Below are 14,526 nucleotides of genomic sequence, written 5' to 3' on the forward strand. Positions count from 1 at the left end.
CTACGAACAATGGCAATATGCCACATAGCACTGGATAGTTTTGCTTCGTTGACACCGCCTCAGAATTTATTTCCTGTGGCACAGTGATAGCACTGTACACTGCAATCTCACGGCGCCGAGGTCCCAGGTTCGATCCCGGCTCTGGGTCACTGTCTGTGTGGAGTTTGACATTCTCCCTGTGTTTGCGTGGGTTTCGCCCCTACAACCCAAAGATGTGCAATTGGCCACGCTAAATTGCCCCTTAATTGGAAAAAATGAATTGGGTACTCTAAATTTATTTTTAAAAAGAATTTATTTCCTAATCAAACAGGGGTAGATGCAAGGAAATGAAGAGAGAGCAAGGCAGTGAATTAGCTTTTGATTGGCGGCACAGTGGTTAGCAATGCTGCGAAGGACCCAGGTTTGATTCCAACCTTGGGTGACTGTCCGGGTGGAGTCTGCACGTGAAAATGAAAATAGCTTGTCACAAGTCGGCTTCAAATGAAGTTACTGTGAAAAGCCCCTAGTCACCACATTCCGGCGCCTGTTCGGGGAGGCTGGTACGGGAATTGAACCGTGCTGCTGGCCTGCCTTGGTCTGCTTTCAAAGCCAGCGATTTAGCCCAGTGTGCTAAACCAGCCCCGTGTCTAAGTGGGTTTCCTCCGGAGGCTCCGATTTCCTCCCACAGTCCAACGATGCGGGGGTTAGGTGGATTGGCCATGCTAAATTGCCCCTTAGTGTCCGAAGGTTAGCTGGGGTTATGGGGGCAGGGCAGGGGATTGGGTACTCTTTCGGAGGGTCGGTACAGACTCAAAGGGCCGAATGGCTTCCTTTTGCATTGGAGGGATTCTATGATTGCAGCAAATAACTCATATCAGTATAATGTGGCGAATGGATCTTTTCTGGAACACACTACTATAAATCAAACAGTTCTTCAGAACTTACAGTGCAATGATAAAGCACATCTCAGAGCAATAAAAGCACACAGCAATTCAGCCCTCAATCATAGTTCAGGAATAACTAATTCAATAATTTTTGGATAATAATTAAACACTGCAATGAGCAGTTTAATTCGTTCATCCCTGTCTAACAAATGCAATTTATTTGACAGTTGTTTATAGATATAGAATTAAGAGAATACTTTCCTCTTAATCCAAGTTCCAAAATACTTTTTTCAGCTAACAGAGAGCATAAACGCCTTATGTTCTATACCATGTTCGATAAATATCTGAACATTTCAAACACAGAGTGTACAATTGTGCATGAAATGGAGAAATGTGAATCAGCTACTAAAGGGCTGAATGTTCATGACCTCGTGGACTCGGGAATGCAAACGATTTAGTTGTTTTGCTAAAAATTTGAATTTACAGTGCCTTCCCAACCCAATGGTACTTTTGTTTGGCAATTTCACAGGTTGTGGAGGCCTTGGAGCATGGCCCCGCCATTGTGAGCCAGCGATGGAGCTGGTCACAGATCTATCGAGGTATAATTGAATGTTGCAGCAATCTCAAATGAGTTAAATGCCCTGCTTCAGTTCCTGTGCTCCGACAGAAGAGCGGATTGAAAGAAATACCAAAAGTGCTTAGTTTTTGGGAGTTGATGTTCAAATGAAATTTCTGCAGCGAGGGTTGGTGCACCAATACAGGCACCACAGCAAAGAAGGCCAAAATTCCTCACCGCAGTAGTGCCAAGTCTTACTCTGGGATGTTAAGAGGTGTTGTTGAGGAGAAGTTAGGCTCTTTCACACTTCCAGGAGTCAATCAGAGAGCCAGTTTTCAACTTCCTATTTCAGCTGGATGAGGAGTACAGAGAGAATATAAAGCAACCAAAATAAAATGCGATGATCGGCTTTTAGAATTGTGCTGAAAAGTTCTCATGAGCCCAAAACCCAGGCCGACTTTTTCCCCGGGTGGAACAAACCATTACAAGGGGACATAAATTTAAGGTGAAAGGTGGAAGATATAGGAGGGATATCAGAGGTAGGTTCTTTACCCAGAGAGTAGTGGGGGCATGGAATGCACTGCCTGTGGAAGTAGTTGAGTCGGAAACATTAGGGACCTTCAAGCAGCTATTGGATAGGTACATGGATTACGGTTAAATGATATAGTGTAGATTTATTTGTTCTCAAGGGCAGCACGGTAGCATTGTGGATAGCACAATTGCTTCACAGCTCCAGGGTCCCAGGTTCGATTCCGGCTTGGGTCATTGTCTGTGCGGAGTCTGCACGTCCTCCCCGTGTCTGCGTGGGTTTCCTCCGGGTGCTCCGGTTTCCTCCCACAATCCAAAGATGTGCGGGTAATGTGAATTGGCCAATGATAAATTGCCCTTAATGTCCAAATTGCCCTTGGTGTTGGGTGAAGGTGTTGAGTTTGGGTAGGATGCTCTTTCCAAGAGCCGGTGCAGACTCAAAGGGCCGAATGGCCTCCTTCTGCACTGTAAATTCAATGATAATCTATGATTAATCTAGGACAAAGGTTCGGCACAACATCGTGGGCCGAAGGGCCTGTTCTGTGCTGTATTTTCTATGTCTATGTCTATGAATCATCAGGGCCTAGAATTCAAAAGTGTCGAATTCTTAAGCGCCTCATGTCCAGAGTGTGAACAGCCACGCTCCAATTAGGCAGTCTGGGACATTTGATAAAGAAGATCATGAGGGTCTGCAGTGTTGGGCTGTCAGGTGAGTTGTCAGCAAGGGCGAGATCCAGGGGTTTGGGGGTGGGATCGAGTATCGGGAATCAGGTCGGAGAGCTCGGGATGGTGCGATTAAGGAGAGCATGAAGCCTTTCGTCCATTCCATGCTGCTTGTTGTTGGTTTTCCCAGAGGCAATAAAGCATCGGTGCTGGCTTCCCCGGGCACAAACCGGGGTTGCAAGAGGAAGCAGGAGCAGGTATTGGGCCCTTTACATGTTAATGGCTTAATGCCTGCTATTAATGTGGGTCGAGGATGTTTCTTAATTGGTCCTGACCAAAATGGTAACCAGTGCAGCCAAAGGAGCTGAATTGATAGCCCAAGAGTTCTAAAGGTACAAAGCTTAGTTTGTTAATATCGGGAGTGAGTGGATGAGAGGGGCGAAGAAAGGAATATCATACGTGATATTTCAAATGTAGATATTTCTGTACAGTTCACCGTAACAAAGGCAGAGACGCTGCTCGCATTCAGCAGCCTTTATACACTCGCCTCTTGCGCAGTTGCAATTGTAATTGCTCCATCTCTGGCAGACAAATGTCAGCTGCCAAAGCCCCAACACTCTGGTATTACTTGCCTAAATCTCTCTGTCTCTTTCAAGCTGCTCCATAAAATCTTTTTTTAAATTATTTTTACAATTAAGGAGCAATTTAGCATGCTCAATCCACCTGCACATCCTTGGGTTGTAGGGGTGAGACCCACATAGACGCGGGGAGAATGTGCAAACACCACACAGACAGTGACCTGGGGCCGGGGTTGAACCTGGGTCCTGGGTGCCGTGAGGCAGCAGTGCTACCCACTGCGCCACCGTGCCTCCCTGATCCTACATAAAATCTTAACTCTTCAGCAAACCGATTGGTCACCTGTTCTGATATCGCCTGATATCTGACTTGGTGCCACATGTTGTTGGATAATGCTCTTGTAAAGTATTCTGGGATGTTTAACAATGCTAAAGGCGCTAAATAAATGCAAGTTGGTGTTGTAAAGCATGACAAACTGCTCAAAACAGTAGAAAACAATCGTTCAGTGGATGCACAAATATTCCAGATTTTGCGTCATGCAGCATGCATACGGAAATGAAAACAGTCACCAGAATTAGAAAGCACGATGGTGGAGTCCCATGTCTTCCATGCACAAGAAACACAGTTTAACAATTTACATTGCCTTAAAATGATTGGATTTTGTTAGCCTTTACCATTCATTTCAACTGGTGGAGAGATTGTCAGCATGCTGCATTTCAAAGCTGTTTCGTGATGCATAATGCAGCTTAAGTTGTGAAATCATTTTCTTATTCTATTGTTCCTTTAAAAAAATATGCATCTCCATTTACTCTATGTAAAATACAATGAGCCACATTTTCAGTAAAAATAACCATGGGGCTAATAGTACGGACCGTTAATTAATGTATGGAGAAATTCACCCAGGAAGTACACTGAATGATGTGCGGTTTCTATGCTTACCTGAAATAAATACCTATCAACTTGCCAGTTACAGTTAGGGCTTGCCCATTCCAGGGAATGTACACATTTAATGGTTTGACATGCCCTAATTATTACCAAACAATTTCTCTGGCACGAAGAATTAACTTTTACAAGTGTGGAGCCTCATTCATTCAGATTTTAATTGTCAAAAAGTTTACCCAAAAGTCCGTTGGCAATTTAGTAACCAGAAGTCAGGCTGCTCGCAGTGATATTATGCTGGAGGGGCTTTAATTAGTTGAGAATGGGACTTTTTCCCCCATCAGGGAGCAAGTCGTACCCTAGACAGCTACCGGAAAATCAAATTAGCCGGAATCTCTGGAGTCTCAGTAGAGTCAGAAGACAGTAGTGGCCACTGCTGGGACTACAAACAATCCCCACAAAGAAGTGAGGAATAATATTGGACTTAAGTCCAGGGGTGGTGGGGAGGGTTAAAAATGAGGGGCGTTAAAGGGGAATTACCCTGTGAAGGGAGGGTGCATTAGATTGGTCCAGAGCATCCACAAAGGAACTTCTCTCCTTGTCCAACGCCAGCCTGTGCAGCTAAAGCTGCTGGGCTTCCTGTATTGCATGCGTTTGCCCCTGCCATGGGCAAAATAGCGGCGGCAGTGGGATTTGGCCATTCAGTGGCTCCCCTCCCATTGTACGCCTCCGAGTTCACCCAGTTCCTGGAGCTCGCATCAACTACTTGATCCACAATCTCTCCGCCCTTCCCACCAGCCTCATCCCAGCCCCCCTGCTTCCTCACACGCCTCATCTCTTCCCACCCTCCGTGCTCTTCGCTCCCTGGCTGCCTGGCATTGCAAACCTACCCTTCGAAGAGCCAGCCAGCCACTCGATTTGGCCAGCGGCAGCTGTGAAATATTAATCAGGTCAAGCCGCTAAATTTGACAGGACATCCAGGGACAATAAGACCTCACTTCTGCTCCCTCACCTTCAATACCGGGCCAGGGTTTCTGCCTCATGTAACGGACACACGTCAGTTTTATGTTCTTTCGCCAGTGTCATGCCTGACAATTGATTGTTTGGCTTTGTGCAAGTATAAGGCTGACTGTCACTCACACACTAGAAGCATTAAAAACCATTAACTTACAAATAAACAATGGGCATGGAGTGGTGGGTAAATGAATGCTTGATATGGCACAGAAACAAAGCAAACAACAAAAACCAAAATGGAAAATGTTGAACAATCTCAGCAGGTCTGACAGCATCTGTGGAGAGAGAAGGGAGCTAACGTTTCGAGTCTGGATGACTCCTTGTCAGACAAAAGAAAAATCGCAACACTGTAATTAATGTCAGTGCCTCTGGGTCAGGAAGGCAAAAACGTCTACCTTGCCCAATTTCCAACAAAACCCCCCATTATTCGGATCTTCAATTAAGGCCAGAACTGTGCATGACTTCCAATGAACAAAGAATCGAAAACTCACCGGCCAGACTCAAAGAGGCACTTAGATTGGTACCATGCGCATGACCACATAACACAGCCGACAGCAACACTTTCAGGGAGGGATGAGCAAACGCAGAAATTCAGATGAGAATCGGGAGAAGAATAACACCTACATACTGGGACTTGCACTGCAGCTGTCCATAGCAAATTGAATTGTGCACAATATATCTAACATACGTGAAGAGAACTCATTTGCAGAGTTCGAGAGAGATCGGTTGAGGATGAGACTAAATTGAATGGCCATAATTTTCTGTTCCCGCCGGCAGTTTCCTGGCGACGTGGGTGGGAAATCCCATTGACAAGCGGCGGGAGCAATAAATCAATCCCGCTGCCAACGAACAGCGCGTGGCCAAGGCTGGGGGACCGAAGAATCCCGCTTATTTTCTCTTTTAAAGTACCGGACCGAGCACTGTGGACCTAATTGCCTTTTCCTGTCATGTCAGAGTCTATGCTTCTGTGATCCCTAAGCTGAAAGTTCCCACTGCAGGCTCAATTTTAAAAAATGTTTGGTCTCTGCCCTTCCAAACCGATCAAACACTGGCATTCTTGCCAGCTTAGTAGCAAAACCTACCCGTGCCACACAAGATCAGGAACACAACACCACATGGAGAAAAGTATACTGGAAGGGAAGGCAGGAAGGCCAGGAAACGTATGTGGCGCTTACACCTTGGTTTGCCTTCAGCAGCCCCATTTGGCTGGCAATAAAATAATCTGTGGTGCTGCGTTGAATCAAAATCAATAGGGCGGCAAGGTGGCACAGTGGTTAGCACTACTGCCTCATGGCGCCGAGGACCCGGGTTTGATCCCGGCCCCAGGTCACTGTCTGTGTGGAAGTCGCACATTCTTCCCATGTCTGCGTGGGTCTCACCCCCACAACCCAAAGACGTGCAGGTGAGGTGGATTGGCCACGCTGAATTGCCTCTTAACTGGAAATAAAGAATTTGGTACTTTAAATTTATATTTAAAAAAATCAAAATCAATATTAATCCACCTGAGGGAAGGGAGAAGACAACTCAGCCAAATTTACTATTCGATTCTGGGACGTCTGATCCATAAAACTGATGCAAAGGGCCTCGTATTAATTCTGCGCAAATGGGTTTGTTTCGAATGGGTCAAAATCAGATACAGTATGTTGTTCAGCTGATAAAATGACAGTCCTTGAAAGGTATGAAAGGGTGTAAACATTCAACATTCCCTCTCAAGGCAATTTGGTGGAAAAACTGGAAATCTATACGGTTCCCTCTGCAAGGGACTTCAACCACATTAGTCTTGGCATTCTTTGTGTCAAAACACTTGTGGTTGAATTCTTTCTGTTCATGCACCCACTCGCAACGCTGACTCTTGCGTCGAGGTGGGACTGGGAAGAATTTCAGAGAAACATGTGTTGGGTCAGTTGCTCAATGTGTTCCCGCCCCTGAGTGATCTTGCTAGAGACAGGTCATCATTGGCAGCAGCTACCTGCCTGGCAGCGATGAGTAGCCAATCTACATAATCAGTTGCAATTTGTGGACTAATTAGTGATGCCATTGGGACATTCCTGGTAGCAGACAGGCCCTTCAGTGGCTCCCCCTGTCCTGTGTGTTCCCCCTCCCCTTAAGTAAAAATAGTGTGGTCCAAAGTGCTCCTCGGGGAAAAAATAATATGCACCGATTCTTGTGTGAGCCCGAAGCTCGAATTGTTTTTACGATGAGTTTTACCCTTTGCCTTCACGGAACTAGAAGCAGATTCGGTAACTAATAATTAAGTGGGGGAAAGAAGGCCATACACACAAACAAGACTCAAGACAGGTGACCTGCAGCTATCAGCCATGTTTGTAAAAGCATTGTGGTTCATGCTGACGAAACAAACATCGAGTCGAGCAAAAAGAGCCTTAAGCAGCAGCGGTGATTCCAAAATCCAGACCGCGTGATCACACAAAAGAAGCAAAATGGTAAATTACAGATAGTGAGATGCTTGCAGAAATGGAAATATCCCACCAACGCCACATGTACAAAGTGCAGAGTGCCAGTGACACAAAAAGCAACGATTTATGAGGGAAGTACCAATACCTGAATCCCTTCTTAGGCAAGGTATTCCTATCAAGCTGCGGATCACTGTGGGAAAGTGAGAAGAAAGCTAAGAAAAATTCCAGTCAGACGTTAACAGATCGCAAGATTAAAAAACTATGAAGAGGGCATGTAAACCGTTGGATGACAATACACACCAAATATTGCTTTCCTCGACAATGAGGTTTGATCATGTGATACCAGAAAACAAAATGGTAGCTTCCTAGAAATGGATCAGGATATGATGTTAATGACATTTTAAAAATATTTATACCAAACTGTGCTGCATAACTAGAAGATCTCTTGTGATCCAAACATAAAGATTGTATTCTAAACTGGTCCTTGATTTCACAAATTGAAAATACACAGACTCCAATAAATCATCTACAGATGGCTTGTTGTTGCGAAATATTTCCCCTGTTAGCAATGTAACGTATAGAATTATCTTCACAAAATGCTGGAAATATTCAGCGAGTCTGACAGCATCGGACAAAAGGTCACAAGCTAAACTTTTAACTTTGTTTCTCGCTCCAAGAAGATAATGTCAGACCTGCTGATCATTTCCAGCATTTTCTGATTTTAGTTCAGATTTCCAGCATCCGCAGTATTTTGTCTTTTAGAATTCATCTCCAGTTGTTCCCAACGGAAACTGTTCTATTCAATTATCAGTAGGTTTGTTGCCTAACCCTCCCGGACCGGCCTGGAGTCTGCAGGAATTAAAAATCAATCTCCAGGGCATTGCTGTATGCAAATCGGGAGAGAAATCATCAAGATATTCTCAAATTAAGAACAGGGAACAAAGAACAATGAAAATTACAGCACAGGATCAAAATGATTGGGTTTGTTTTTGCCATTTCTTGGAGGATCTCTCTTTACCAGATATAGAAAGTGGGGAAGAAAAAAAGTCTGTCTGACCAACAGTCAAGCATCATCCAACTGGATGATGAGTTTTTTAAAGTTCCAATGGTGCATCAGAAGGATGGATGTGTTGGCTGACTCATGGCAAAGAGTGTGGTGGCAAGGCATGTGGTGAAACCTCCAGGAAGACATTGAATCACAGTTGGCAACCCTAGTTACAAGTCACTGGCTTTGCGTTGCGCAACTCACTGGTGGTCGATGTTACCACTGAATCATGTAGCAGTAAAAATATGAATTCCACTCAGTGCACATTTGTTTAATCCAGCTGGTATTTTGAAAGTAACAATCAAGATGATGTTCAATATAAACATCTCCCTCTTTAATAAAGGAAATATTTTTTAACACAATATTTTAAATGCAGAGTTTCAATTCCGGGGGTAAATAGGTTCAAGTGTCAAGATGTTTTATCGAGACCGAGATCACCAGTTAAGGCTCATGGTCAGGCCTTCGATAGTCATGGTGATCCCCGTTACCCATCAGCAACTGCACACAGCTTATAAAGTGGTGGACCAAAAGGGGCGGAACGGTGGCGCAGTGGTTAGCACTGCTGCCTCATGGCGCCAAGGACCCAGGTTCGATCCTGGCCCCGGGTCAGTGTCCGTGTGGAGTTTGCACATTCTGCCCGTGCTTGGGTGCCTCTCACCCCCGCAACCCAAAGATGTGCAGGGTAGGTGGACTGGCCACGCTAAATTGCCCTTTAATTGGAAAAAAAAACAATTGGATACTTTAAAGAAAAAAAAGTGATGGACAAAAGAGTTCTTTCCCACGATAGTTATTAAAGGTGCATCGATCAAGTTGAGAACTGGACATAATGTCAGGAACTAAAGCAATCCCATCTGACTGGGCAGAGGAAACTATGCTCGTATTTTTGAAGATCCCTGTACCACATCTTCTTTCAGCAATATATGTACATGTAGTATAGATTTATTCAAAACACTAAACCAATATTTTTTTGTTGATTTTATGCCTGAATCATTTGAACCTCAACATACTTCAAGTGTAAAGGATCGACTGGTGTTATGGTTACTAAAGCAAACCACCATTGACAAACAGCACAAAAGAAAATGCCACAATGAGTAGAAACCCATTTTCACCACCACACATGCACACACACTTTTAGAATTGGGCAACACATTAGCTGTGATACAGATAAATGTTGGCATGCCACGGAATAACAATCCACACAGGGGAATGCTAGTGTGATTGAATAAATAGATAATTCAGACCTTATTTCAAAAGCAATAAGTGCCAAGAATGCTGCTTCCTCGTCAATCTGCTAAGGTTACATGTCTCAGCGAAAATAGATGATCCTTTGTCACGTAATTATAAAAAATTGAGCCAATTACATTTAATTAGTTACAGTGCTTGTCTATTAATGTTTTACAACTTTTCTTCATGAAATAAGGCAGGGAGGGACATAGGTTTGTCAAAATAATACAAGTGGAGAGGAAACATATTCTTATTTGTTGATTAGCATACAATGCATGTCTACAAAAATACTGTGTGTCAGTTAAACCACATTATTGAATGTGGCATCATTTGAATTAAAATAGCCTGTGCCTTTTCACACTCATCTTTCTCCTCAAAGTTCACCAAAATACATCATCAGAGCTTTAAAACAATGGAAAATAGCATCCTTACGGAAAGTCAGGGTGAGGGGAATATTATGCTGAAATGTTAAGCTGTTAACTGTATAAGGGCGCAATGAATGGTTGTCATTTCTCTCTGAAACATGAGCCAACTCGAGCAACCTAGTTGGCCAATAAATCAAGAATGGCTAACAGAACGTAAAGTTGACGCATTGGAGATGGAGGGTGCCCGTTTGGACCTACAGTGGATGCACGCTAAGTTCAAAATCGCACCTTGCCCCTTGGGGAGAATAATAATCTTTATTATTGTCACAAGTAGGCTTACATTTACACTGCAATGAAGTTACTGCGAAAAGCCCCTAGTCGCCACATTCCAGCGCCTGCTCGGTGACACAGAGGGAGAATTCAGAGTGTTCAATTCACCTAACATCATGTCTTTCGGGACTTGTGGGAAGAAACCGGATCTCCCGGAGGAAACCCATGCAGACACGGGGAGAACATGCAGACTCCGTGCAGAAAATGGCCCAAGCCGGGAATCGAACCCGGGTCCCTGGCACTGGGAAGCAAAGAGTTAACCACTGTGCTACCCATAAACGTTGGTCAGACGTGAAAGGTGGGAGTGAGGAGAAAAATTGTACCAGGTTGTTCGCGTGCACTTCCTAGCAATTAATAATCAAGGAGCAATAGTACAGTTTGCACATTCTCCCTGTGTCTGCGTGGGTCTCACCCCCACAACCCAAAAAGATGTGCAGGATAGGAGGATTGGCCACACTAAATTGCCCCTTAATTGAAAAAAAGAATTGGGCACTTTAAATTTTTTTTAAAAGAAGCGATAGCAGAGGCACGGAGCATATCTTTTGCCAAGAGAAAGGCAATAAATAGAGGACATGCGGTGGTGTCAGGTAGCAGCAGGCAGGTGGCCTGTTCCAGGAAAAACCTGGCATGGAAACAGACATAAACATGAGCTTCATCTGCCTCGATCCTGTGCCATTCGACACAGCAGAAAATCAAGCAAGGCAGGAAACTGGGGTCAGGCTCATGTGGACAAAGATATTGGGAAAATTGGTGCCAACGATTCCAATAAATGTAAAAGGAAAATAAAGATATTCGGTCTTCGGATAACCTAAGCTTTTAGGTATATTTTCTGTCCAAATTCAAAAATTGCAAACATTTTCCCTCGATGCTGTGAACGTTTAGAGTGTACACAAAGGATCTGAAACTTCAACTTGTTGATAAGATTTTTCGCAAATATTGAAAAATATTCATAAATGTTTAAATTTTAAAAAGGTTATTTTGCCTGTGAAACAGACCATTTCCTTGGCAATTACCACCCGTAACTTACACATACACGTATTTTCTCACTAGCATACCACTGTGTCATGATATTCACCAAAGCCTTGAATGCCATTAGACCATGTATCAAGGATCACCTGATATTAGCCTCATTATTAACGGGGGCCATTGTGTGGATTATGCCAATTTAATTTTATTTGGATTTATGTCAATAAGAAGGTCGGTTTTAAAATAATCAGGGAACAATTAATATTTGATGAGAGCTGCTGGGCACAAACATGCAAATAGGAACACAGGAAACAGGAGCAAGAGTAGGCTATTTGACCACTAAACCTGCTCCGCCATTCAACAAGATCACTGTCATTTTTCCACACCATTCCCATATCTCTTGATATCTTTACAATCTAGATAGACACAATTTGTTATTGGCAGAAATAATACAGGTTATTTTAAAATGTTGCCCATCGAGTCTGCTCCGCCATTCAATCATGGCTGATATTTTCTCATCCCCATTCTCCTGCCTTCTCCCCATGACCCCTGATCCCCTTATTAATCAAGAACCTATCTATCTCTGTCTTAAAGACACTCAGTGATTTGTCCTCCACAGCCTCCTGCGGCAAAGAGTTCCACAGATTCACCGCCCTCTGGCTGAAGAAATTCCTCCTCATCTCTGTTTTAAAGGATCATCCCTTTAGCCTGAGATGGTGTCCTCTGGTTCTAGTTTTTCCTACAAGCATCCTCTCCCCGTCCACTCTATCCAGGCCTCGCTGTATCTTGTAAGTTTTAATAAGATCCCCCTCATCCTTCTAAACTCCAACGAGTACAGACCCAGAGTCCTCAAACGTTCCTCATATGACAAGTTCTTCATTCCAGGGATCATTCTTGTGAACCTCCTCTGGCCCCTTTCCAAGGGCAGCACGGTAGCACAAGTGGATAGCACTGTGGCTTCACAGCGCCAGGGTCCCAGGTTTGATTCCCTGCTGGGTCACTGTCTGTGCGGAGTCTGCACGTTCTCTCCGTGTCTGCGTGGGTTTCCTCCGAGTGCCCCGGTTTCCTCCCACAGTCCAAAGACGTGCAGGTTAGGTGGATTGGCCATGATAAATTGCCCTTAGTGACCCCCAAAAAAGGTTAGGAGGGGTTATTGGGTTACGGGGATAGGGTGGAAGTGAGGGCTTAAGTGGGTCGGTGCAGATTCGATGGGCCGAATGGCCTCCTTCTGCACTGTATGTTCTATGTTCTAAGGTCCTTCCTTAGATACGGGGCCCAAAACTGCTCACTGTATTCCAAATGGGGTCTGACCAGAGCCTTATACAGCTTCAGAAGTACATCCCTGAGGGCAATTGGTATCAGCATCATCACCCTTCACCACCTATGCCTAACCCAGAAGCACTGAAACAAACAATAATCCTATTTAAATTTTGTTTTCTCTTTTTAAAATAAATTTAGAGTGCCCAATTATTTTTTCCCAATTAAGGGGCAATTTAGTGTGGCCAATCCACCTAACCTGCATTCTTTGGGTCGTGGGGGTGAAACCCACGCAAACAGGGGTGGAATGGGCGAACTCCACACAGTGACCCGGGGCTGGGCTTGAACCCGGGTCGTCAACGCCACTGAGACACCGTGCTGCCCTGCAAACAATAATCCTTACCACTGCCTTGAAAATGGCAGCTGAATCAGGAACCTTACTGGTTTTCTTTGCCTGTTTGAACCATTAGGCAAACTCTTGTACAATACTTTCAACCTATTCTACATTTAAAGGAAGTTTACTTAAAACATCTCCAAATATTTCTGTGAGTTCTGCTCAAAAACCTCACAAGAGTCGTTCCGACATTAAGGTGACTGCAGTTCTTTCACATCAGCTATTGTGGAAGTTAACCTTAATGTTTGTTTATAAACCAATGCACGAGGTAGAAAACAGCATTTCCCAAATGCAACCCAATGTATTGCACCAAAATACTAGAAGTAGGTGTTGAGAGGGTCGGGGCCTAGCCCTAAACAGTATAATTTTAGGAAGTTAAGAGCAGGTTTTGCCAAGGGGTTAATACTAAATACAGATGATCCTTGAAGACAGGGCCTGTTTTGACTGAATTAAATTGTCTGATTTGTGCGCATTACCTGTCTTGTTTCCTTGGTAATGTATTTCTGTTGAATTTGGGACTAGCAGTAGGGGAAGAGAGAGGGCTATAGGGTGGAATCAAGCCGTAAAGGGAAGAACAAAAAAGGGAAGGTAGATTAACACTTCGGAAAGAAAGAAATGAGAAAAGAAAAACAATGTTAGCAGATCCGAGAGTACATACATCTATATCCAACAGCAAAATTAGACATCTGGCTCATTTAAATGTTCCAATTTTAACTCTACAATGTAGAACCAACAAAATAACAAATCAGAAAAGTAAATCCGCAGACCATTGGGGAGAATATAGTAAATTTAGAAACAAGTCATTGATGGAAAGAGGCTTTGACTCACATGGATCTTGTTAAATGTAATGATCACTCCGAATTATCCAAAGGACGTTGGCACAGGTACAGAGACTGTGCCCTCACAAAACTGGGTGGTGGTACAGGATTTGTTGGTCTTGGCCGCTATGAGGAGTTGGCCATCAGCTTGGCTACCACTCAGAGATATAGGAACATTGGTGTTTGGCAGCTCTGGGGAGATGTTCTGAGGCCTGGCAAAAGATAGAGAACTGAAGTCTGGCGATGTGGGATGGGAACGGAGCTGGTTCCCTGGCAGAGGTGTGGAGGCGACCAGAGGACTGTACAGGGGAGCTGCGTCTGGCAGCATTGGGGTGAGGGGCTGGGAATTCAGAAGTCTGACAAACATAAAATAGCAGCCACTGGTTGCAAACTGCAGTGCAAAATGCTTAGAGGTATGGAAATATTGGCAGATAAGCTCAGGTTATCCAAACAGTGGGAGTCCAATCAAAATCTAGATTCAGATCCAGAGGAAGTGACGGGCCTGTGCATGGGAAACATTTACATTCTGGATTTTTATGATTGGTAGGTTTATAATCTACTCAAGCATATGCGTACACATGTTCCAAATTTTAGGTTTTACACATATACAGTCTCAATAAGCACTATAGCTGCT

At 44.0% G+C, this 14,526-nt stretch overlaps 1 protein-coding gene across 12 annotated transcripts in view; it reads right to left on the minus strand.

Annotated features, from left to right (window-relative positions):
• Positions 1-14,526, minus strand: part of nav2a (neuron navigator 2a) — a 1,224,858-nt gene that overhangs the window by 115,544 nt on the left and 1,094,788 nt on the right. For 5 of the 12 annotated variants that reach the window (XM_072466710.1, XM_072466705.1, XM_072466706.1 and 2 more), the window contains 2 exons: positions 13,551-13,673; positions 7,639-7,683 (listed from right to left, as the gene is read on the minus strand). The exons of 2 other annotated variants lie outside the window; for them this stretch is intronic. In XM_072466710.1, the coding sequence (XP_072322811.1) occupies positions 7,639-7,683; positions 13,551-13,673 (168 nt within the window). The remainder of the gene's footprint in view (positions 1-7,638; positions 7,684-13,550; positions 13,674-14,526) is intronic. 5 more of the 12 variants (XM_072466713.1, XM_072466704.1, XM_072466708.1 and 2 more) reach the window with 4 other exon arrangements.

The sequence above is a fragment of the Scyliorhinus torazame genome, chromosome 10, assembly GCF_047496885.1.
Source record: "Scyliorhinus torazame isolate Kashiwa2021f chromosome 10, sScyTor2.1, whole genome shotgun sequence".
In the NCBI taxonomy this organism is placed as follows: Eukaryota; Metazoa; Chordata; class Chondrichthyes; order Carcharhiniformes; family Scyliorhinidae; genus Scyliorhinus; species Scyliorhinus torazame.